The 26,533-nt window shown below is 38.6% G+C and overlaps 1 protein-coding gene across 1 annotated transcript; it reads right to left on the bottom strand.

The window, feature by feature from the left end:
• Nucleotides 1–473: 473 nt before the first annotated feature.
• Nucleotides 474–26,265, bottom strand: LOC131217540 (L-arabinokinase-like). The gene is made up of 29 exons (XM_058212475.1): nt 26,019–26,265; nt 24,405–24,512; nt 23,767–23,835; nt 23,380–23,463; nt 23,039–23,115; nt 22,790–22,856; nt 22,601–22,658; nt 22,399–22,466; nt 22,237–22,299; nt 19,395–19,448; nt 19,186–19,288; nt 18,964–19,073; nt 18,718–18,837; nt 16,193–16,249; nt 15,061–15,233; nt 14,795–14,963; nt 13,704–13,787; nt 13,247–13,372; nt 11,853–11,983; nt 11,693–11,774; nt 6,520–6,607; nt 5,451–5,494; nt 5,262–5,357; nt 5,093–5,169; nt 4,788–4,994; nt 4,459–4,624; nt 3,368–3,439; nt 1,189–1,392; nt 474–844 (listed from the first exon to the last, which is right to left on the bottom strand). The coding sequence occupies exons 1-29, from the start codon at nt 26,127–26,129 to the stop codon at nt 710–712; spliced, it is 3,003 nt and encodes a 1,000-aa protein (XP_058068458.1). The 5' UTR covers nt 26,130–26,265; the 3' UTR covers nt 474–709.
• Between the last annotated feature and the right edge of the window lie 268 nt (nt 26,266–26,533).

The following is a 26,533-nucleotide window of genomic DNA, read 5'->3' as shown; positions in this document are numbered from 1 at the left end:
AACTTGAAAAGAAAGATATATATTTAAATTTTAAATCTATTTAATAGTTTACTCTAAAAAAATTAACTAATTTTATTTTTGTGAGATTTTCCCAATGAGAAAAGCCTCAAAATTTGATAAACTCCAGCGAAATTGCCAAGAACGAGATTTGTCACCAAGTCATGCGACCCAGTATGACATGCATGAGGGATGGTAAACGCAATGCAATAAATGAGTTAGAGAACACATGGTCGTGATCTGGAAGATAGCTTTCTGGTCCACTAAGTGCAAGCAACAAGGCAACTTCTAATTAGAGATGACATGTACCAAGTCAGTTCTTATGATGGCCCATAATACTGAGACCTATTCCCATCGAATCCATCCCTTGAAGTACAAAGGAATGGGATCAAGGCATCTACCCATGCATGTAACAATATCGGTTCTAATAATTTCTCCAAATATTCTACACTACCACCTAGCACCTACCCTGCATGTATACGAATGCAAGTATGAATTGTATATTTCTCAAGTTTCAACTGTACAAAAGCATTCGGAACATATGCTTCTAAAAATGTCACCCATTAGGGTTATAAATTAGAAAAAGAAAAAAAAAAAAAAACCCTACCTCCAATTGGGACTTCGATTATTCTCTATCTGTATCATCTGAAAAACTGAAAACTAAAAATCTCCATTAGCTTCATTAATATATATATACTGCTCCTTCCCCAACTTAATTCTGAGGTTTTGGGCTGCTTGATGTGAACCGCCGGCGGATTTTCAAGTAACCAAACATTCCAGCGCCTGGTGATGAGCCATCGAAGATAAACGGCAAATAACCGGTGGCAGCTTTGTATCTCTGCTGAATCTGAAAATTCCAACACAACTGTTAGAATTACTCCCAAAACTAACATAATTTCAAACAATTGTGATTGAAGATTCTCACAAAGCCCATGAGCAAGCACACAAGCATTTATAACCCTAATTTATGTTTAATTTTTTTTTGCAAAAACCAGATTTTGATCAATGGTCAGAATGGAGGAGAGGGTAATGCATTGACCCACTCCCTGAAATGTATAGCTAAGCTTTTTCTGTATTAATTCAATAATTTCTGCTGATAAGATTTAGATAAGGGCTACCTCAAGAAATTTATCAGTATTGATTCAATAATTTCCACTGATGAGATATGTGCGGGGAGGGGGGGGCAACTACCTCTATGATCTCTTGACTGCTTCGAATACAGTTCCTTCCCACAACACAAACTGATCCGCCAGAGCCTCCACCAGTAATTTTTGCACCAAACAATGTCCCATTTTCACCTTTAGATGATTCATGATGCTGCATTTGCTGCACCAATGTTACTAGCCTATCCGTCCCATCTGAGCCTAGTCCGCAATCTCCATAGCTGTAGTGACACTGCAAAATAAGGAAATTGAAAGAAGACCTACAGTAAATATTAGTTACGTAATGGCATGCTATGATATATCTATCCTTCAAATCCCTTGGAGTTGTCATGTCAGATATATACAACACAACATGAGTATGGGGGATCCATTTCCCAAATATTTTCAATAGATTAATTTTTTATTTTTTTTAAATGTATAAATATATTTCGAAGTTTAGAGAAAACTTGGTTCACATGTATAAATATATTTATAAGATTAGAGAAAACTTGGTTCAAATGTATAAATACATTTATAAGATTAGAGAAAACTTGGTTCAATGACCCTACTTTGCCTGCTCACCCTTTCGGGAGTGCATGTGATAGTGGAGCTGGGGAACAATGTTGGAATGTGAACTATATCAATGTGAGCCTTTGCAATGCAATTCCACGAGCCTGGGTTAAAGAGGAAGGTTGATGTCTGGTGTTAGTCAATTGTAAATTTTTTAACAAATTACCATTTGAAGACCACACCAAATTTACTAGGAGAAAGGCTACGATGATGATGATGATGAATTTACGCTTCAACAACGTTTTCATGATAGATGTATCAAAATACTAGATACATAGCCTCGTCTGTCGAATGTGCAAACAAGGGCACCCCACTTCTAACTTAGTCTAGCTCCTAGATATGGGCAAACATTGATGCAAGTAGAGCTCAACCGTCGAATGTGCACCCCACTTGATCACAAGTGGGGGCCCAACATGGGATCCACATTAAGGAGACTCTATTTTATTTTAGTTTTATATCTTAAAATAAATATAAAAGGTTTAAACTACCCTCACACAAGGGCTGATTGGAACAATACTTGAGGTGTTTTATTATGTTTCTATTGGGGTTTCACTTGCTTTTAGGTTATATGCAATGTTTTCAGTATCAATATTGATGGATATATCGCACCCTTGGGATATGGAAGGATATTGGGTATCACATGAGAAATATTGGATGTATTGTGAAATATAACGCTGTTTTTGGGAAACATTGGGAAATTGGTTGAATTTTTCAATGAAACTTCAAAGGATTTTAAATTGACATCATTACACACTTGCAAATAAAAATCACCAAAAACAAGTGCACATAATAAGTTTCCTTTGTATAAGGTCCTAAACTATGTGTTGTCTGACAAAACTGATGCAACTATTTTCAAAATCTGTTCATATCATTAATAAATCTAAGAAGAAATGTTGAAAACACAAGCAATGCATTCAAAAGCAAAAGGAGGTATAAATATACATGTCCAATGTGATTTTTCCTTACTCTAAATGCAATTTAGATTCTAAAGCATCCCTCAATAAATCTAGCTTTGTGTTTATGAAAATCAATGCCTCCAACAAAACAAATTTTCAAAAGAAACAGTGTTCTTGTTACCAGTTTTCGAAATTGATAGATATTGACGATATCAGCTATAAAAGCAAAGGAAAAAAGTCACAAGAAACTGCAATGTCGGCAATGTATCGCCGATATCGCATGATAAATTGAGATATCCACGAAACACAGGAATCAGGAAAAAAAATTAGTTATTCCTGGGGGTTTCTTGCTGCTGACTCCTGATATCGATAATATCGGCCACTGACTTCTGATATCGATAATATCCGCTAATATTATCGATATTGTGAACACTGCTTGTTACTTGGGTGATACTGCTGAATTCAAAAGTATAAATTGGCCACAAGGGGGAGTTTGAGCATTGCTGACATTATGAAAAAACTGAGGTCTTTCAGAACAGTCTCATACACTGATCGAGAACCCCCACATGCAGACCGACATCTGTTTTTCAAGAAAAGTCATCTGTCTGATCCTAGAAATCAATATGGAAGCATTGTTAACAGTTTTTGAAATTGGGAAAATGGAAAGTATGGTCCCACACTTCTAATAAACGTAAAGTCAAATTTTCAGGCTCATATTAATCCTACGAAGAAAGATACCCATGCTTTAAAAAACTCGAGTACCTGATACATGAGTTCTCCAAGAGCATTAAGTTGTTCGTCTGTTGTTGCTGCTGTTAGTAGAACTTTGAAGGCCTGTGCAGCAAAGCAAGTTTGGATCAGTTCACCACAGGAAACAAAAACTAACCCATTACATTATCGAAAAACATAAACACTATGCAGTTGATTTGAAATTGTTTTTACATGTGAACATAAGCAAAAAGCTAGAAATCACAAGCAGAAAAACAAGACAGCCATCCTGGTTCGTTGTAGTAGAAACTCCATTATACTATACTCTAGTACCAAATAACCCCCATCAGCCACCGAATTAATGTGGGACTAAGGTATTATATAATAATCACTAAGATACAACCATAAATAACATTTTGAGAGGTCCCAAGCATTTTACAATCAAGTCAATCACTGAACATAACGATATATATAGGTACACTATCTGGTGGATAACTTATTCGGTCATTTTCTTTATAGAAACTTAGAATGCTTTGGATACGACGAAGACAAGAATATAAAAGTGTTCGAATTAACAGTAGTGGATGGCAGTAGAAAGGAGAGGCCTGGATGTGAGAGCGGGTGGAGGTGGAGTGTCACTTTGGGTCAAGGTATTCAATAACAGCAACAATGGCCGTGATGGCCAACCTTATGGTCATCACGAAATAGGCTGTAATGGCCGTTACGCTCTTGTCAGCCCATATCAGACCATTATGGGCCCATATCAGCCTGTTACAGTCGTTACAGGCACATACAGCGCCTTTTTTTTTTTCCAGAATGGGCATTACAGTCTGTATTGCATAATGGTTATCATCGTGACTATTACATAACCATTTTTTAATACTATGCATTGGATAGGAAGAATTCTGTTACTTGGGTGCACACTGTTAGTGTTGACGGTCTTAGAGTGGTTTAGCTACAACTTCCATGAAATTATTTTTACAGAAAACTTTTGGGGAAATTGGAAAGGAACTTGAGTTCAACATAAACAGGCTTGTGAAGAAAAATCACCGCAGTGCACCATTGAAAGCATTTGGCTGAAAAAAAAAAAAAAAAAGATCTTACAAACAGATGTACAAGGACAGCTTTATGATAAAACAACTAACCTTGACACGGAAATTTTCATAGATAGGATGTCTAGCAGGTGCTCTCAAGTGATATGTACGCTTGCTGTCAATCACTGTCACGGAATCATTGTGATCAACATACTTGTCCAGAAATTCCTCTCCAACCATAAACTCTGGAAGCTTCTTAGCATAGACGGCTTCATATCTGCAAAAGATGTCTGATTTATTAATACGCATGAATGTTTTGAAACATTCTGGAGTCTTTTATTCCATTCATTGATTCTAAGTGCTTCAAACTTGCTTGAGACCAGCGTAACATGGTCAATTCCGAGAGGGGAATATCTAATGGTAAAAAAATGGGATCATACCTGTGAGGCGAGAGATTGCTTAAGTAATCGAGTGAAGCTTCAGTTTCAAGTAATTCTATGCCATGCTCTTCTTCGTAGCCATTCATTACATCAACAACCTGAGAATTGCCCAGAGATCGGGACAACATTGCAGATGCCATTGACTGTATCATCTTCCTGCCCATGAAGGCACCTATTCTCACAGACCCATAGTCCGCCCCACCAATACTGCAAGTTATGCAAATTAATGCTTAAGGCAAAAGGATAGCTGCTTAAAAGTATGCCTGCGAGGAATAATTGTCCAAGGCATCAACTGGGAATCATACCTATGCCTTATTCCTGAATCGATGCCCCAAAAGCGTATGTGGCTTGGGATATTGACAAGTTCTTTTACCTCAGCGGGCTGCATGAGAGAAGATTAAAAAGACAATGCACTGAAGCACCTAATGTGTAATAACTTGAAGCAAAGTTTAGCACACTATTGGCAATACTCACCTGACAGACCATGGCAAGGAGTTTGTTGGCTTCACCACAGGCTGATGTCATTTGGTCCATCACGCCACATGGAGCTCCAACAATGTGGTTCTCCACCTGCCAAATGTTTGTTAAGGATAAGCTACACTTGAATATGGCTCAAACTAGATAGCAGAAAACTGATGTACTTGAAAGAGGTTTTCTACATGCCTTTTGACAGAGCAATGCAAGATTTCTTGGAGTGATTTTCAATCCTGCAGATCAAAAGGCACCAACGTAAAATTACCCTAAAATGGCGCCCAAGGGGATATCACTACCATCATTTCCTGCTGCCAGGATGGGTTTATAGGGGAATGAAATACAATAGTAAAATTACCCTAGAAGTTGCATGCAGAAGAAACGTTAACTTGGAAAATAGTTCATTACAATATTCAACAGTTGCCATCACTTTTCACAAACATGTAAATGAAAATCCACATTGGTGGCATGATGCTTCCAATATTACAAATACTTTTAAAAAAGCAAATTAAATATTACCAAATCATATATACTTTTCAATGGTGCCACTTTTATTATTTACCTAACATAAATTAATGATGAAGTACAGGATCCTTAACCTGAGCAGTATACTTGAGTTTTCCAGTTATGACTAGTAGGAACCAAGTTTTGATAATCCAGAACATTGGTCAGTTGCATCCCACAGTGGATGGACCATACCAAAAACCTCCCAGATTTACACACTAATACCATGACTTTTTTCCAGCTGAATGTGGACCTTTAATGTATCTCTCTTCTTAATCGTGTATTTGTAGGTGACAAATCGAGTGGCTAGGATGTCCTAACAAGGAAATTTTTGGGTCATGGTTCATCCATGGTGGGATGTAAAAGAACAATGATCTGGATTACTGAACTATGGGACGCCTTTTAGAACTGAAAACCAGAGTATACAGTGTATGTAATCCTCTGATTGAGGATCCTATATTTCGTCAATTACAATAAACCTTCTTATGATGTTCCTTCCAAAATTTTAAAGCCTTTAGATAAGACTGGTTTTTTTCGACTTATGCGTTATTGGGTGCAAAAAACTAATTGACACTTGTGAGTATTGACTGAACTCAGAAAGTTTTCTATAGAAGAAAAAAAAAATTGTATGGGTACCTAAGACATGGTCACAACTAAAATAAAAATTCTCCATTCTCACAACAGCCTAAGCAAATAACATAGCATTCAATATACTTCCATCCTAAAAGAATTGAGGATAGGGAGAACACAAACTAACCATGGGCAGCAGCTATTGCAGACATGGTAGCAACCTCCACAGCAGCAGAAGAAGATACACCTTTGCCCTCTGGAACCGCAGAAGAAACCTGAAAATCCACATCCGTAGCATTGACAAGCTATAAACATTTGTGGCAGTTACTCAAAACCATTAGTTAGTGTTATTGGTGAAGTTGAATTGACTGAAGCACAAAAATGTTACCAATAAAACTATAACAGGCTTACCATGCCAATCAAAATGAGAAGAGAGAGTAGCATTTCATGAGTAGCTGAAATGCACCAATGCACCAATTGATGTACCACAGCATAAGCTAGAGTTACAAAACGGGGGGGGGGGGGGGGGGGGTGGTTCAAATAGTGCCTTCTCTTTCACTTTTGCACAATTCTTTCAAAGTGTGAATTCAGATTTACTCTAGATAGGATTGCTTATGCATGAAGCGAACTCATGAGAGAGGGTTCTGAAAGGAATGTAACTGATACATATTTTCAACGAGTCTTGATATAGTATTTATTCATAACTCTGTTTATTAAATACAATTATCATGAATCTTTCTGATGGATGAATTGCCACATGATTTTTCCACACTAAAAGTCAAAACCATTCAATGTATTCCTGTCAATTCTGTCAGTTGTAGTGTAACACCATAATGTGACTTGTAGGCACACTAGAGAGTCTGGAACCACAGAGAAATCACCCACGAACATCAACACAAGGTATTTGGCATCTTTTAAGCAGAGAAAATCCCATTTGTAATTCTATATCTTTATAGCAACATGAATTCTGATATTCCTTACATCTAGCCTTTTTTATCCATTACTATTAAGATTGTTGTGGGCTCCTAGTCGCAGAGCAGGTCCCTCGTGATTAACAACCAATTGCATCAACATAAGTGAAATAGACAGGAAAGAAAAAAGACAGCAAGATTTTAAACAAGGAAACTACTTTATATTATCAGTATCTAGTGACTAGAATTTAGAATCAATAGTTCCCACTGCTGCAGCCTGAATTAGCTTGAACATTAGACTTTCTATATCTTGGACGGTTTCAGTTATTGTAGATGTGACACATTTTAAGGCATTGCACTTCATAACAACTCATGGGAAGACTTCTTCTTCAAGAGTCCAAGCTTTAGTCAGTTGACAAGAAGCTAGTCCATTCTTTATGGAGCCGAAAAGGTGCAAAGTGGGAAGCCCTCAATGCTGATGTGACCGTGGGTGGTATTCTTGTTCTTTGGGATCCGGCTGTTTGTAGTAGAGAGGAAAGCTTCTCAGGTAACATCTCTATTAATATTCTTTTCAGGGGGGTTCCGTTGGGTTTTCTTGGGGGTCTATGGCCCCCTTCATCCTTCCCTTCAAGCTTCTTTCTGGGAAGAGCTTTCTTCGGTTTGGGATAGATGGACACTCCCCTGGTGCTTAGGTGGGGATTTCAATGTGGTTAGATTGGATTTTAATGTGGTTAGATTTGTGCGTGAGAAACTTAATGGCAATAAAATATCTTCCAACAGGGAGGGGTTCTCAGAATGGATTGGGAAACACAAGCTCCTTGATCTACCAATAGGAGAAGTCAAATTCACATGGACCAACAGCTGTGTTCCTCCAGCCATGTCCCCGTTAGATAGGTTTCTAGTCTCCCCTGGCTGGACCCCAAAAATTCCCCCTAGCTCATCAAAGAGGTTTACCCAAACCGATCTCATATCGCTGCCCCATTATCTTGGAAGTAGATGAAATCAACCGGGGCCCTAAACCTTTCAGATTTGAACTTGCTTGGACTCAGGTGGAAGGTTTCCGATTCATGGTCTGTGAATGGTGGTCCTCTTTCATGGTTAAGGGTAGACCTGGCTTTGTTTTGTTTAAGACAATGCAGTTGCTGAAGGAGAAACTGAAGCAGTGGTACTGGGAAGTGTTTGGGAAAAGAGAGTTAGAGATGTCGTCTATACTGAATTAGATCCAGTCTCTGGACATTAAGGATGAAAGGAACCAATTGTTTGAGGAAGAATCCTCTCTGAGAGCTAAGTTGACCTTTGACTATGTTGATAGACTTAAAGAAGAGGAAATTAAGTGGTGCCAACGCTAGAGATGTCTGGTTAAAAGAGGGAGACAAAATACCCGCTTCTTCCATGGAATTGTGGGCACTAGAGCAGGTGTAACTCTATTTCCTCCATCTTGATTGGAGATACTAGGTTGACTGATAAAGGTAGCACTACTGATGTTGTGATTAATTTCTATTCAAGTCTCCTCTGGGACAAAGGCTATGATTGCCCCTCTCTCGATGATCTCCCTTTTGATTAGATTCCCTTAGGGAAGAGGGAGTTTTTGGAAAGCAACTTCTCCCCTGAGGAAATGAAATCTGCAGTTTTTTTCCTTGTTGGGGATAAGGCACCTGGCCCTGATGGATTTCCTATGGCCTGTTTTCAATCTTTTTGGGAATTGCTTAAACAGGAGGTCTTCGACTTTGTTAGGGACTTCTTTCTCTCAGTTCATATTCCACTGGAAATGGGATCCAAGTTTATAGCCGTGGTTCCCAACCTGGAAGATGCCGGGAGCTTGCAGGATTTCCATCCCACCAGCCTCATTGGTAGCCCTTATAAAATCATTGCTAAATTACTTAGCTTAAGGATTCAGTTTGTTCTTCCTAAGGTAATTTCTACTTTCCAAAGTGCTTGTGTTTGGTAGACAGATTCTGGACTATTCTTTACTTGCTCGTGAATGTTTGGACTCCACTGGGCTAAGAAATAGGGAATCCTATGTAAGCTTGACTAGGTTTTGGGAGTAAATGGAGAACTTGGATTCGTAACTATATTTTTTCGACTAGGTTCTCTGTGATCTTAAATGCCTCTCCATTCAGTTTTTTCAAGGCCTCTGGGGGCCTTAGGCAGGGAGACCCCTTGTCCCCCTTTCTGTTTATCATTGTGTCTGAAGCCTTGAGCAGGATGTTATTTAGAGGCCAGGATGTGGGCCTTTATTGTGGGTTCTCTGTTGAAAACTTTCCCCAGAGAATTAACCATCTACAATTTGCTAATGACACTCTTTCATTCTGTAAACTCTCCAAACCTATGGTGGAGTGGCTTGCCATGAGCATCTGTTGGTTTGAAGTTCATGCTTAAAAATCAATCAGGCTAAGATTGATTTATTAGTTTCTTTTGGGGGGGGTGGTCCATCTGTCTGAAGAGGAAGTGGCAAACCTGGCTTTGGCCTTTGGCTGTCAGGTAGGATCCCTTAGCTCCTCTTATCTGGAACTTCCTCTCTGTGTGGGTAAACCGCCGTTGCATCTATGGGACGAGGTCTTAGAAAGGATGGAACGAAAATTATCCCTTGGAAGAGTAATCTCTTGTCTTTAGTGGGTAGGATCACCTTGATTAAAGACTCTCTCTCTAACTTGCCTTTGTATTACATGTCTTTGTTTAGATGTCTGAATTTTGTCCTCTAAAAATGATGAACTTACTCTCTCTCTAACTTGCCTTTGTATTACATGTCTTTGTTTAGATGTCTGAATTTTGTCCTCTAAAAATGATAAACTTAGGATGAATCAATGTTGTCAAATGGCATAAGCGATCATATGCAACCCAAGGGGCTTGTGCACATATGCAATTGCATAATCACATATGCCATCGCACAACCCTCCAAAAAAATTACATTTTTTTCATCGCATAAGTGATGGCATAATCACATATTCAATTGCATAAACGGTCGCATAATTGCATATGCCATCGCATAAGCCATGGCATAACGCCTAATGCTCATAAAACCACATATGCCGCTATGGCATATTCGATTTATGGTCCAAAATGGCATATGACAACACTGAGAGGAATTTCCTTTGGCAAGGTGGGACTAGATGCAAAATTCCACCTTCTCAAGTGGGACGAGGTTTGTAAGCTTGTTTTGGAGGGAGCGGGTATTAAATGCTTACATATTGTGAACTATACTCTTTTAGGCAAGAGGGTTTGGCATTTGGCCTTTGATGAAATCAGTTCGTGGAAATCTACGGTTAGGGCTAAGTATGGTATGGAAAAGGGGGAGTGGAGAACCAAAAGTCCTCCTATAGGGCCTCTGCCACCTAGAAAGACATAATAAATTTGTCTAATCAAGTCTTTGGGAATATTGCTTTCTCTATGGGGAGCGGGAAAAGAACCAAGTTCTGGTTACACCCCTGGTATGGTCCTGTTCCCCTTGGAATCTCTTTCCCATTACTGGCTAAACTTTGCCCTTTCCCTGACATCTCTGTCGTTGATTGCTTCTCAATATCTGGTTCTAATGGAGTATGGTCTCCCCCTCTCTGTAGAAATCTGAAGGAGGAGGAAATTAAGGAGTTATGTGGTCTCCTTTCCTGTGTGCAGGGTTCCCGAGTGGTCCCGGAAGTCTTCTTTGAACCCGGGAGAGTTCAGGTCTATTCTCAATCAAATCATTCTAATGCCTTCTCTCCAACGCAGGAGCCACCAACCAACTTCTTCCTAGTGCTACGAGGATGCTGTGGTTGTACGGGGCTCCTCCAAAGATCGGAGCTTTCGCCTAGCGAGCTGGCAGGAATCGTTTACTTATGACTGATAATGTCCAAAAGAGAGGCCTTCTCCCGAATGCTTGTCACCTTTGTCTAGCTGACTCAGAATCTGTCAACCACTTGCTTCTCCATTGCTACTCCTCCGTGGAGTGGAACGAAATCCTTCAACAAGCTGATGTCTCTTCGGTAGTGCCTTGCTCGATTGAGGGACATCTTAGATCTTGGGATGTTGGGGGTGGAGGAAAGTTGGGGAAGAAGAGGTGGGGACTTGCTCTCCTTGCGGGTTCGTGGGCAATCTGGATGGAGAGGAACTCTCACTGTTTTGATAATAAAAAGAGTTCGGTCAGGGGGGTTATATGTAGAGTGATCCAGTGCATTAAGGAGTGGGTTCCTTGATCCTTTTGGGCTGGGTTCGAGCGTTGGTGCTCTTGTATCGTTTGTTTCTTTTCTGTTTCTGTTGTCTTTCTGTTTTTCTTTTCTTGGCTGTTACCTAATAAAATTCTATCGCCTTTCAAAAAAAAAAGAAAAGGGAAGGCCTTTATCTGAGGGGAAGTTTAAGGAAAAACTAGATAGAAGGCAGTGTGATAAAGATATCTTGGATAAACATGGCATAAGAAACTCCAAAGATGCATGGAAACATCTGCAAAATCAGAAGTACAAAGGGAAGGAGTCATACCAGTATGCTGATACTGTCCTCAAAGCATACCCCCAATTCAGACATTAAAACAAGAATTGTTCCTGCAATATATGCTGCCCACCTAAAATGGAACATTTATCAGTGAACCAATAAAATACATGCAGATCAATTAACCCAGAAAAGGAGAAGAATGACCCACTTCTGTGATGGATCTTGTGCGAAGAATTTCTTCGCCTTTTCATATGATATTGGCTGCTCATCCTCCATTAAATCACACAAGTCCATATCAAAAGTTGGTGCACGATTACTTAATTCTGACCCAAATGATACCTATCATGACAAAAAGCCAGACACAGTTAGAAATATCATGAAAACAAAGTTAAAAACAAATAAAGTGACATAATGTCAAAATCCTAGATTAGATATAATATGCATAGGAGAATGAACACCACACTCATATAATGATTTTATTTTTAAAAGGTGTGAAACTGCTCAAAAAGGATATACATAGATCACTGTATAGTGTAAACTAATGGATCATTCATGGCAATTGCATAGCCCTACTCCTAAGTCATAACTCATCATCCTAACCATTCTTCAATGAGAAGCAAAGGAATCTAGGTAGCGCAGACCACAAGGAGCGGTTTGTCATGCAGAGAAGATCAACTTGAGGATGGTACCATAAGGCTGTGTTTTGCATTCCCCAATGAGCTGCTTATTCAAAACATGAACTTCTAAGCAAAGGTCAAGTATTGTACACTGGCCTGGAGATTGGGAAAATCTAATGGTTCACAAATATTGACGCCATTAAATGGTGCTGCTTCTCTTTCATTCTAAAAGAGAAGCAATCAGGACTAGAGGTCTGTTTTTCGAGAATTGGTAATTTTATTGATAGAGCCAAGAGGCTCAAAAAAAGGAAAGAGAACAGAAAAACTACAAATACAAACAACCCTAGTGTTAAGAGTCTCAATCCCTAATAAACAAAAACACCTTTCTAATTGTGGACCACAGAGGCTACTTCCATCTCTGAAACATCTTTCATTCTTCTCCAACCACCACAAGAGTACTACCAGCTCTCGAGACGCCACCTCCGTCTTTATATGGAACTGCAAAAAATTGTACCTACCTTTGATGTTCCCATTTATCTGGGTAGTGCTGTTGCAAACTAAGGTTTATCTCAAAATGAACTCAATAGTAGTTAGTCTACTTTTTCGATTGTTCCTACCATTATTGGCAATTAGTTTTCCTATTGAGAACTTCCAATTGCATTATCCCTACCACCGATCATTCCTCTATTCTAGATACTGCATCAACCATGTAGTCACTCCATTTACAATACCGGATTGTCCCATCACCAAGCAACTGTTAAAATACAATATTCCCAAGTGTATGGACAGTTCCTTGTCTACCATTCCGCAAATAAGGTAAAAGGTTTAAACCAAGATAGACAGGTGCGACTAAAATAACACTTATGACCTAATGACATGATTCAAACAGCAGCAAATTACATTATTATTCTAGATGAACCCTTCCTCTTTAGTATTAAGATGAATATTATCAGCATATAAATTGAACCAAGTTGAAATCACATACCACTTGTAATACAGGAATGGGTCTTTGTCCTTTTGCATGCTGCCGGGCTAAAGCATGTTTCCAGAGCCTATGCTTGCTTGGATGATTCCTTTGAACAGCAACATGACATGCCTCCCTAATTGGCATCTATGGCAAGAAGAATGGTTAGAAATAAATATTTCAAAACAGTAACACAAAACACAAATAACACTCACAGATACAAAAATTTGTTTCATATAAATTCTTTAAATAAAAAATAACCATTTGACATTAGTCATATTTGTAGGCAAGCCCATTCAATTGCTGAATCTATGCCTTTTTCTGGGCTGGGCTTCCTACTCTCTTGCATGCTGAGTCATGTTTACAGCTCTAGGAAGCAGGTTTCCCATTTGTCAAAAAAGGCAGCAAGAATGACAAAGATAACAACAAGAATCTAATAGAGACAGAAAACATGGGAGCAACAAAGGCAGAAGATGACCTGCAAAACAAGGCTTCCTGAATAATCTGCAATCCCACCCATTACATCCAACCTTCCAGGGGCTCTCGCCACAAAAATTTCCTCCTGCAAGACAGGCCATGCCTTCAATGAAGACCTGATTTTGTGGCTAGTGAGCTTGTCTCAATGTAGCACATATTAGACTGATGCAGGAAGAAATACTAATAACATACTAATAAAAATTCTCAAGGTCAATGAGTAGATGTAATCGGAATATTCATCAGATTTGAAGTTGGGAATCCCAATCACATAAGTTAAAGACATTGTTGAGTTAAGTTCACACAAGAAGCAAAGGTTCTACTGGTCACATGGTTAAGTGTTTGGTCTATAAGTTTCCCATGTGAACCTCTATCTACAATCTACATACTAATAAGAAATAAATTATCAAGGTCAATGAGTAGATGTAATGGGAACATCAGCTTCAAAGTTGGAGATCCTAAGACATCATTGAGGATGTATCAAACAACAAACAAATGGAGGACGTGTACATTCAAAAGCTGGATGCCATCTCCCATGATGCCACCTACCCTGTTTCACTTAAAAGGTTTCCAAATTCCTACGGGTGAAACCCTAGTCTCTCCCATTGCTATTAGTCCCCAGAAACATACTTGGGAGCAAAATTATCCTCGAAGGATTTCTGCTGCCTGGAAGTGTCGATATATTTTGGAAGGGCATCAAGTGGCATGGTGCCGGGGGAGAAGTCTGGTGTTGCAGTTTCCTGCACTGAGGGGAAAGAAGCGGACATTTGAGGAAGGAGAAAGGGATCCGAGAATTGAAGCATGGCCTCGTCGGTCAACAAACAAGTGTTTGGGGACAGAAGACATCTAAAGAGCAGCTACTGCAGCAGAAGGTTGTCCTAGGCAAGGATGAGGAGGAAGGCTCGCTCTCTCTTGAAAAGAGCAGTAGGAAAGAGGAGATTTTGCATGAGCCGAAAGGCATTCCAAGGAGGAGGTTCGTTGGACTTAGAAGTCCCATTCCAAATGAATTTGAACAAGAGCTATAGTATCGGGTTCCTTGCGCAAGAGGGGGAAAAATTACAATAAGCACCAATGACAGGCAAATTTGAACAGGACCTCCCAGTTAAACAGTCCAGCAGCAGCTATACGCTCCCGCAATTGGCGCTTCTCAGCATTTTTTCCTGAGTCAAGTCCAGCATCTAGTCCTGCCAAGCTCCTTAAAAAGGCCATTGTATCAGGAAGACCATGCAGCTCGCCATGAAGAATCTCAAAATCCTGAATACTTCTGCCAAAATAATAATGGAAAATTAATATCCACCAAAACTATGAAAAAATTAAGAACTACAAATCTATCAGAAACAACAAAATATAGTGGAACCCACGATTCTGAGAGAGGGCTTTTCTCATTTATTTCCTCGCTTGGCAATGCAGGACGAAGACCGAGTTCATTTTCAGCAAGGCTATACCAATCTGGAATGCTCATATCTCTACCAGGAGCCCGTTGGAGTTGATACCCAAGTATTATAGCATCACGCAGTCTCCTTGCCCCACTTAACTACAATTGAAACGGTGAAAATAAAATCAATAGGATGCAATATGACTGAAGTAATGGCATACAGTCTCATATTCTACCATAAGATTGGACATAATGAGGGCAACTAACACGAGGCTGTTAAAGCAGTGAATTTGAGACGAAATTTACATTTAGCCAGTTTGGGTCTACTGAAACTTAAAATGAGGAAACACTGTTTCTTTGGAAACAACAATTCCATTGTTCTTGTAAATTTCCTAGAGATGACATCTCTATTTCCCTCCCAATTTCTGGAAAAAATGCTCTTTTTTCCAACATGTGCCCAGTGTGCCACGTGCTTGCCACAATTATGCTTCAATTCCACAAGTTCCACCTTCCATCTCCAAGTAAATTTTCCATGAATTTTTTCAAATTGACAAAGAAAGATTTTGTAAATGGAGGAAAATTTTTCATGAAAATCTTGTTGAAAAACAATCAGGGGAAGCAGCTTTTCCTTTCCAACAATTTCCAAGAAACACTTTTTCCTCATTTTTTTTTCCATGAAGCCAAACAGGCCCTAATAAAAAAAATTAGGGAGGATTGTTTTTTGCAATTCTAGCCTCAGGATTACAAAAAATCTAGATGGCCACAGGTTTTCCAGGGGGATTTATTTTTGAATCATAAGAGGGGCTGGCATGTACATGTTTTGGGAAATGTACTGCCAAATGTCCTAATTATCAGTATGGTATCATGTATCACTGAGCTCTGAAACTGATTTATCATCACCAGACATGTATAACATACTACCCCATCAGTCCCTTTTCTTTTTGCTAAAAAATTCCAGAAGTATCCAGTAATTTCAGAGGAACAGGGAACATTATTTTTAGCATGAATTTATCACAGATGACATTATTGAAAAAATGTTGGAAAAGGAAATATCAGAAGTTTTGGATCTACACTACATTAGGCAAAGCATATAAAAGGACACGTCCATGATGGATCACCTTATCTGAAGCATAGTTCTTTCCAATTGCCGTATCCTGTAATATTTGAGCAGCCACCTGAAAAATAAATGTGGCAGTCATTGCAGATATAAACATACTAGATGATGGGTAAAAGAATAGATGTGAAGGCCTACATGACAGGAAATGTGGGTCTTATATCATAAATAGCATATACTCTTCTAAAGCAGATTATTATCCGGATGACGAATGCCAACATTATCTTCTCAAGTTAATATGTAATATAGGAAATGAGAAAAATATTACACAACATACAATTCATCAATTCTTTGCAAGAAATTGGTAAATTTTCTGAAAGAGCATATGAACTTAATTAACAGGGGCTATCACCATTATCGGGAATGGAGAAGTTTCGATCCCTTATCTGATAGATGCTTAGCCATTTCAAATTTTTTTTATTTTCAAATTAGAAATTTTTATATGGGGTCCAACCAAGAAATCCCTAAAGACAACCACTTTAAATATCTCAAATCTCATATTGAATTTTCCATATGCCTAATTCTAATTTAGAAGATTTACCATTGTACTTCCAAGCAAAATCATATCTGAGTTAAAAATGTTCTCTAGCAGTAATCATCAGTCTTGAACAAGCAACATCTAATATTTAAAATATTTATTGATTTCAAATATAGAATGGAACCGAGTCACTTGGTTTCAATCTTGAACAAGCAAAGCCTGTTTTATCCTGACTTGACCAAATTCATTTATTTTAAGTCTGGTATAGGCTTTGAATCATCCAAGACACAGAAACAGAGTTAACTCATTGGACAGGAAGAAGTCGCAATCTGAAGCCGAGACTTAAAACCATGATATTTTTCACTTAAAATATTATTATTTGGACTTGAACACAAAATCCAGCAATAAATCTCAAAATTCCAGCAACTGCAGTTAATTTTCAGCATTCTTATACAGCAATCTAGACATGCTTTCCAGCAGCTACAAACTAATTTCAAGCAATCTGAAATAGTTTCCTAGCAAAAAGAAGGGGGTTCACGGCACCCTATACCAAACAATAATCTTCAGTTTCATGAATCAAAATCAACTTAAGCGTGTTAGATTAACATAGGCAATGACAACTGGAGAGAAGGCTTTCCTTCATAAAGAAAATAGTATCTCAGAAACCAAAATTCCTAAAATGCTCAACATATGTTCCCAAAACAGAAAACACAGCACTATGCTCTAAAAAACCCTTATAGAACTGTATGTCCAGCCTTTTACATGTTCTTCAAACAACCCTAAACTGATCCAGTTAGAATAAGCCTATTATAATCTTCGACTAGCTCTCTTTTGCCAGCTCCCCAAAATCCCCATATGTTTTGGCCAATCCAATCTGTATTCACATTTTCTATCAGCTGCAAGAAACCAATTTGTAGAGAATGCTGATGTCGGATAATGGATAAAAGCAGCATGACATTAGCTCAATTTAAGGCTTCAACCGGCTTGTGTATGGCTCCTTTATCTGCTGCTATGGACTGAATATGGATGCAATTCTTTAGGGGCCACAGCTGGTCCTCTTATACTGAAGCAACTGGCCACTTTGGGCTCGTTCTGGTACCCGGAATCTTCTTTGCCACTTTCCCTCCCTCCCTCCCTCTCTGCACCTCTGAACTTTCCTGCATAGATCTCTCTCATACTTGCATCCTCCTCCCTTGGAGAAAACTCTGGCAAGAAATTGGACCTTTATCATGAACCTGTGAACTTTCCTGCATAGACTTTAGGAAACACCTGCACCATTGCAAGTGCTTGTAGCTAAATGACAATTGGAACCCAGTGTAGTCAACTTCTTTCATCACAAGAAGGAACAAATGCTACTCCTCCAAAGGAGTAACACATCTCCGTCATGTAGCCAGGGCCAGCTCAAGACAATGTCACGCCACATAGGCTTGACATCATGCAAAACTCTCGGAAAGCGTGACAACAGAGAAGGAGACTCGGGACAGTTGGGTCACTGTTTACTTGCTTCCTTCTAAGCAAAGGAAGTTATATGACTTCATCACATCACAATGTAACCAGAGTTTCTTCACCTCTTGTTCTGACACGAGGTTGCCGCAACTCCTGCTATCCACCAACACATTACAAGCAATTCCCTGCATTTAACACTGAGTACAGAAAGTACTTTTGAGTTTGTTTCTCTTCCAATCTGTTGCAGTTCATAGCCTGATTTTTGGGCTGACTGTTAGGCCTGTTTTGATGACATTTTGGGCCTGATTGAAGATCAGGTATTTTCTTGGAACACTTGGTTCTTCTGCATTGGCTCATCTTTTACATATTTGTATCACTATCACCCATTAGCATCATAACCAGTTATCAAGCTATTAATAAAACAGTAATATATAAATGAGAGTTCCAGTAGAGCAGCCAATACTATAGTATCTACCATACACAGATAATGATACATGAGGATCTTCGAGTCTTTAAGAAAATGTAGCGCGAACCATCGAAATTGCACTGTGATATATACTGAGTTCACCAGTTATGACATCAAACTAAGAAAAGCAGATGCATACCTCACCACCATTAATGCCTCCCTCATAGCATGGTTTCAAACTCAGGGCACGCTCAAGGTATGGTGTCCAGTGTCCAATGAGTAAATCCCTCCTGATCATCTCAACGCCACACTGGTAGTACTGATAAAACATAAAAGATATTATGTACGAGAAACTTCAGATACTTGAGTATTCAAGCCCAAGACACAAAAATGTATGCTTAAGCATTCAAGTCAAGAACAACAAAAATGGAAAGCATGTGTCTACCTCGAGCATATTTCTCAAAAATGGCTCTTCATTAAAATAATCTCTACGCACAAAGACAAAAGGTAACTTGTATGCCAGAGCTTCACTGACAGTGCCATAACCAATTTTTCCTGTAATAAAAAATAGTATGTAAAAGATAGTTTCTACCATAATAATGTTCCTCCATTCTTAAAAATAATGCATACCAAGCATCTTTCAAAAAAATATATATATAATGCATACCAAGCATGCAGTCACATGCTGCTATCACGTCGGGTGTGTACACATCTTTTGCAAGCTTTATGAAATTTGGGGGAAGTTCTTGGTTGTCAGATGCAGCGCACACCTTCATCAGGGACAATAAGAACATTATATATATATAATAAGTAATTCTTAATGCAGAAACAAAGAGCGAACACAATCTCAAATTTATCCAGCAATATATACTATACCAGGCATAGCCAACCAGGTGGTAGCCACTCCTGCTTCAACTTCCAGCCTGCTTGCTGCAAGTGACAGTTGACAGTGAAGAAACGTAGAATCAGACATGAGAAAAAGGTTGACCATGTTAATGTTGATCTACCAATGAATATACATCAGAACTTCCAATAATAACATGGAGAGAAAATAATAGAGTATGCAGTGTGGAATAGCATGGATCCATACAATCTGAATTTAATGTTCAAAATATGTAGCATAGACTTCCAATAGTTAAATTAGCTATAGAGAAACAAGTATAAGTGGAACCCAACAAATGAACATGACAGAAATAAAATAAAAAATGCCACAGAATAGTTATTACTGACCCCAGGACGTCCAATTCAAACCTGATGAGAATTACACAACCAACCTACTATTGAGGTGAAGGTTAGTAAAGTTAAAAGCAATGGAAACCAATGATCAGCATATTTGGCACTACAACAGTCTAGAGATACTCAAACTTCATAGGATGGTAGGTTTCAGTTTGTTACAGAGAGAGATGCTGACTCTCATACATATTATACTATCATTGCTCGATCTTATCCTCATCAGATCTGAACGAATTTATCCTGCATCGGTTTGGGCTCACTGATTCTTCTATGTGCCCGTGTTACTGCCACATTGACTGTGTTTCAAGTATATTGTTCTCCAGAACATTGTTCAACCATGGTTATCATGAGTGTGGGGGACAGAGTTGGCTTCGTAACAACCCACAGATAAGTTGATTTTCCAGGATTGCAATTTGAATAGGATCTGCATTAGATCAACAGTTTGTGATTCATGATATCTAAGTGATATTAATTCACTCAGTTTAGGCATCAGTGCATTCAATTCGTGATACTGATTCATCAAGTTTGTAGATTTCACCAAGTTCAAGGCATTGATTCATCTTGCTTGGAAAGGCACGTGAATCCTTCAGGTATTCTGTCCAAATCTTCTCATGTTCAGATTTCATCACCTTTAAGCTCCGGATATTCCAAGGGAGCAGAATTCACAAGTTTCTATGAATTTATGTCGAATAAACTTTTTTTCCCCTAAGATTAGTGTCATGCATGAATGAATTAATGAATTTATGTATCAGTGGGTTCCCCGATATTTTATGCACCCAACTGTTCAAGCACAACCTTTTTCTGTGTGTGGGTGCTTCATGCTTAATGGTTTGCCTAGCAGTTGCCCCTCCATGACTCTACTTCCTTACTCACCCTTGGGAGTGTATATGTAATGGTAGGGATGGCCTTGTGGGTATGAAATTGGTTTCATTGTAGATCTCCGGCATGGCCAATTCCAAGAGCCCAATTAAAGAGGAAAGTTGATGTTTGGTGGGAAGCCGATCCTAAAACTTTTTGCCAATCTACCATTGAACAACCAATCAACAAAAGCATTTGGGATAAACAACCGGCCGAAAACGACTACTTGGGAATATTGTTCAAAGTATCCCCGATATTATCCATATCTCCAACTCGGTGATACCAATAACACTACTAATATAAAAAATACCTAGTATCAGCAATGTATCGGTAAGCATCACCAATATTTTTTACTGTGTCAATTCCAAGTGTCGCTTGTATCGCCAATGTATCACCAATATTATCTGCTATGTAAATTCCAGGTGTCGCTTGTATCGTCAGTGTATCAGCGAGATCTCAATAATATCACAAATATATTGATATCACCAATAAGTAGTTTCTTAAAGAATTTTCCATTTCAATTTTTTTATGAGCGCATGGTTATGCAGTGTTCAAATTTTCAATGATAATGTCAATAATATTGCAATATTCTCGTTATTGCAATATAGGAGATATTGAGACCATAATAATTTGTTTCCTTTACAGTTGTCCATGATTTCTCAGCAAAATATCATGTGTTGTTGATATTCTGAAATATCGATGGATGGTTAGATGGATAGATGGGATTGATGGGATGGTTGGACTGATTTCTGCAGTACATGCTTTTAGGCCCACATTAAATGGAAACTTATTATGTATGTATTCTTTTTGTAAATTTTTTTATTCCTAAATATGCAAATGTGTATTTTAGCAACTCCTGAAGTTTCACTGAAAAATTCCACCGTTTTCCCCATGTTTCCCCACATTTCCAGTTATGGGCGATATCAACATTGTTTTCGTATCCCCGGCCAGTGAAACTTGTAGTGATACCGATAATTCGAACACTGCTTGGGATAAACATGTTGTTTCGCTAGTTGAATATGTGGAATTAGTGGCAAATGGAAAATGATTCACAAAAGACCATGGCTCTGTTGGATAAATCAGGTCTGAAGCATGCAAGTGAATTCGATGATTTAGCAAATCTGAGTTAGAATATCATTGATCCACAGGTCCCAATTACTGTTAAACATGAGGAAGCACACCTGTCGTTAGAATATCAATGATCCACAAGTCCCAATTACTGTTAAATATGAGGAAGCACACTTGTCGTGTCTATCCCCATGTTGAAGTCAATGTTTAGCTCAGAAGGCAACAACAAGAAAGAAGCAGAAGGACATCCAAAGTATCCTTGACGAATGAGAAGAACAAAGCAAAAGGACAGCATCCAAGGTACCCTTGATGAATGAGAATACTAAATGTGGATTAAAACGCATATGTTCACTAAAGCTACATAGATATTTTCTATATCTTTGAAGCGAATACCATATATATGTTCGAGTTTCTACAATAAGTAATTTTCCACGATAAAAGATATCCTGTCAATTTACAAGTGGGAAGACAAATGCAAAAGATACCTTTAAAGGCATTCTAACAAATTATTATATTTACAAGGGCTTATTATAAAATAACAACTGAATAAATGAACCACCTGTCCACCAAAATTGAAGACAACTAACTTCACATCCTCCCCAATTCCAAGCTCCTCCCTCACCTGCACCCCAAAAATAAAAAAAAAAATAAAAATTGATTAAATGGCTAAAAAATGCATCCACTATTACCAAGTGAAATAGCATCCATGCATGATCCACACCTCTGCTCTGGATTTGTGCAACCTCCTCACCACAAGGGGTACATCAATAACATCACGGAAAGCAGGCACTACAAAATCAACAAGAATTCATTAACTAATAAGAAAGATGATTGCCTACATCAACATAGAAGGATACTAAAGGGTACATGAACTCCACGAAAACAATAAACAGAATGGGCTTTCAAGTTGAAAAGTAACATACTTGGGCAATAACCAGGAAGTCGGAGTAGAAACTCGCAGTGAGAATAATCCTCAGCTATCTGTAAGAATTAAGAAATACCCAATACACAAATTAAAACCAAACATGGATGGGTTTCTTCCTCATAAGCAATATAAGTGGCTGAATATGTGCATGTATGAGCAGGGGAAAATGATGATAAAAATAGCATACCTGCCAAACTATAGAACGATGATGATATCCAGCTTCCATTACATACTCCGCATAGATGAAATCCCAACTACAAAAAGAAAAGGAAAGGGAAAACACAGTAAGAAAATGAAACACCATGTGGAAATTATTGATAAAATATACTGGCCAACAAGTTGTAGTGAATCTAGTGGTGATGCTAACTTTGAGACAACAGAGCCAATCTCAGCTGAATGCTTGTTATAATACAATTATACAAATATGAAAAGTTACCTGAAGTTTGTGACACAAACAGACCGAATTCCAGCATCTGCTGCTGCTCGGCATGCGACAGGAACAACATCTGAAACCTGTTTCAGTGAAAACATTGAAAGACATCAAAGTATGTCATCAAGGATGACTCATCGTCATGAAACTTCAGTGGATGCTCCAACAAAAATGTAGTTCCATTTACAAAAATGGTTTGCGATGAAAATGTGACATTCCAATAATTGAGAAGATATTTTAGTGTGCAAAATCCAAATTTTATGATAATGACTTCTCAAGGTATTAAGAGATGCTGGCAAAGAGCAACTTCTAATGCAACAAAAAAGAAAGAAGCGGCATTTAAGTACCACTAAATCAGCCTTTATTGAGTTCAGCCACTCTACTTCTGTCGCCAAAATAGAAGCCCGAGGTACTACAGCTGTTTGAGAATACTGAATAACAAAGATTCAAAAATCAACCAATAAATAAGAAGAAGAGGCAAATAAGGACTAGACCTATGTTAGTGACGACTTCATAACACTTCATTTAAACATCTGCCAGACCGCGGAAAGCATTGGAAGCACATGAACAAAAAAAAAAAAAAAACATGCGCTACAATGCATGAGGAGCAAAAAGGAAACCATGAAGAGAGAGAATACTTCTGCTTTTTAACAAATATATAACTATTATCACTGAGACGAGACAGAATAAACAAAAACAATGCATAAGCTACTGGTAAGGTATTTAGAGTATACCTTCTCCAAGGATGCAAGGCGATCTACAGTTAAAGCATCTGCTTGCACAGCTCCACAATCCAGCAAAACCTACAATCCCATACAATAAATTTTATCTATCTAGTGTGGGAGACATGTTTGTACTTGAATATATACTATTCCCAGAAGCTCGAGAAGGAAACCCGTCCCCTGAATTGCTTCTAAAACATCAAGTAGGACCGTAGGAGTAGCTCAGGACTTTGAAAAGAATGATTTTCAATTAGCTGAGGTCCTGAGGAAGTTGCCATGAGCCACCCTACTTGCCTCTCACATAATACTCATGGGATGTCTGACACAAGCATGCCAATTTGATAAATAACTTAATTGCAAGATTTATCCATTTCACCAAATGCTCCCACACCAATCTGTTTCGCATTTTCAATTTGGATTCTTGTAGGAACCACTATTCTCCATCTAAAAATCCGCACTTCCAACCATTAGGAACCACATTTATTTGTCATCCTAGAAAGGATATATTACTATTTATAGACTCTATATGCATGCAGGTTCACCATCTTGTCAACAAAAAAGAGATAATTAGTCATATGACATTTTTTTGGAGAATATTAAGATCAATATATTTACGAGATCTTAAGAAAATCAGACTTTCTACAACTGACCTTGCGAATGTAGAGATTTGGAGATTGTATTTCGGTTGTGAAGACAAAGTCCGGGGCCGCTGTGACCACGTGAACATCATGCCCAGCAGCAATGAGGTGCCGCACAACCTGTATGCAATTAAAAGAGAAGTTGAGCTACATAATGTGTTCCTGAAGCTTAATTTATCACATTGACTAGAGATTTCATTTCATAAAATAGCTCATTGTCTACATTTTAAATTATACATTTCACTCTTTGTTGCCACTCCCAATTCCTATTGCTTCTGGTAACACAGGTTAAAGTGTTACAACCAAAAAAGCACTATTGTGGGAGACCTGGACAGCAGTGTGAAATTTGGCTGCATGTAAAATGAGTGTTAGCAACATATCCAAAATACACATCGCATATGCGAAGGGCAATGTAGAACATCCATATCACAGTCTCGATGTGCTTGGATAACAGCCAATGAATCACACTAACCAGACAGTCCTCAACATCTTATTGGTATTTGTCAAATGGATAATTCAAAGAAAGATGGAAGATGATCAACAGCCAATTCCATAATCATCACCAGCAATGTCGCTACCGCTGTTGTCCAGCAATTTGGGGCAACAGTCCAAATCCAGTGAGCAAAATGAATGGTTAAGGTCATCCCATCAGTGGGATTTTCAGCGTATGCTCCATCCACAATGGGACCCAAGACCTCAACAGTTTGGATTGACAAACATGAATCTGGATTGACAGACATGAATATGGATGTACTGCTAACGCACCCTCAGCGCCTCCAGATTGTTTACCATACACGTGAATAGAATTCGGAACCACATATCATGTGGGCACTGCAGTTGGTTGGCCCATGCCCAAAGTTTGATTTGATTGGACTATCTTAACCATCCAAAAATGGACCTTTTCTCACTGAAAGGAACGATTGCTGCTTTTGTCTTCTAACATACATTTGTATGCCACTGATTAAAAGGATAGGATCATCCAAAGCACTGTTTTTTTTTAAATACAAGGCCCATTTACTGTTGGGAATACCAAATGAGCAGTTTTGCACTCGCCTGTGTATGCCACATTTGCAGAAATGCCATTGAGGACCTTCCAATAATTTGGCACGACCATGAGGATCACCTAGTGCAAAAAATCATCCCTATCTACTCATCAAGTGGGACACGCCATAGAAAAGAATGTCTAGCCATTGACAAATAGAAAAAATGCTAGTGTGGCCAGCTCGATCAGTGGATATCGCTGATTTTTGTATAAGTTGATCCTCATGGTGGCATCAACCTATTGCATGGATTGGATGTCGCATGCACTTAATATGTTGCAATTTATCCACTAGATGGACCGTAACATGTTGTCCAACCAGTTCGACTTGAGATTTTCTCTGTACATAAAATCAAAATTTCTCTGTTTTCAGTCACCCATTCCCATTTCTAAATGTAGAATCCAATGAAAAACAACATATAAAGATAGATTAAGATTTTAAAATGCATTTCTTCTAATTCCAATAATCAATTAAGAATCCGATCTCGCAAACACTAAAACGATCAAAATCACAAAAACAAAAACACAAAAGTAAAAAATCACGAAATTGACGAAATCAATCGGAAAAAATATCTGGATCTCCTCACCTCGACGACGCGGGTGGCGTGACCGAATCCATGGCCGGTGATGTAGTAAGCGAAGATCAGACGCTTGCCAGGGGCGACGGAAACGTGATCATCTTCCTCTTTGATCCTCATTTTTCTTCTCTGGAGAGAGCATACGAGGTGAAACCCTAGAAATAAACCTAGTTCGGAAAGGGGAGATTTAGTGAGGAACAGACGCAGGAAATTGGGAAGAACTGGAATTGAAGATTTTCAGCTTCTTACGAGTGTAATGCATGAATACCGTGTATTTATGCAGAAGCCTGCTGGGGGGCTTTGCTAATTCCATGCGCGCGTAGTAGCCGAGTCCATCCACGCCCACGCACACATGACAATACGGAATACTTGTTCGCGATCTAAGCGTTACATCAGGTGAGATGCGCTTCTTAGATCAACTCTTCTAAAATTATGCGCTTCTTAGATCAACTCTTCTAAAATTCAGGCCATTTCACTTGTCAGGTGGGCCATGGCATTCAAAACAAATCAACGGACAGGAATAT

This window comes from Magnolia sinica, chromosome 10 (genome assembly GCF_029962835.1).
Source record: "Magnolia sinica isolate HGM2019 chromosome 10, MsV1, whole genome shotgun sequence".
Lineage (NCBI taxonomy): Eukaryota > Viridiplantae > Streptophyta > Magnoliopsida > Magnoliales > Magnoliaceae > Magnolia > Magnolia sinica.
Note: the sequence above shows the minus strand (reverse complement) of the source record. Positions and strands in the feature narration are given on the sequence as shown.

What these genes read in the sequence shown, in the direction of transcription:
- LOC131217540 (XM_058212475.1), bottom strand. Translation starts at nt 26,129, where the DNA reads ATGAGGATCAAAGAGGAAGATGATCACGTTTCCGTCGCCCCTGGCAAG. An exon ending in CAAATCTCTACATTCGCAAG is followed by an intron (nt 23,836 to 24,404) that starts GTCAGTTGTAGA and finishes ATGGGATTGTAG; the next exon opens with GTTTTGCTGGATTGTGGAGC. An exon ending in AAAAGCCCTCTCTCAGAATC is followed by an intron (nt 14,964 to 15,060) that starts GTGGGTTCCACT and finishes TTATTTTGGCAG; the next exon opens with AAGTATTCAGGATTTTGAGA.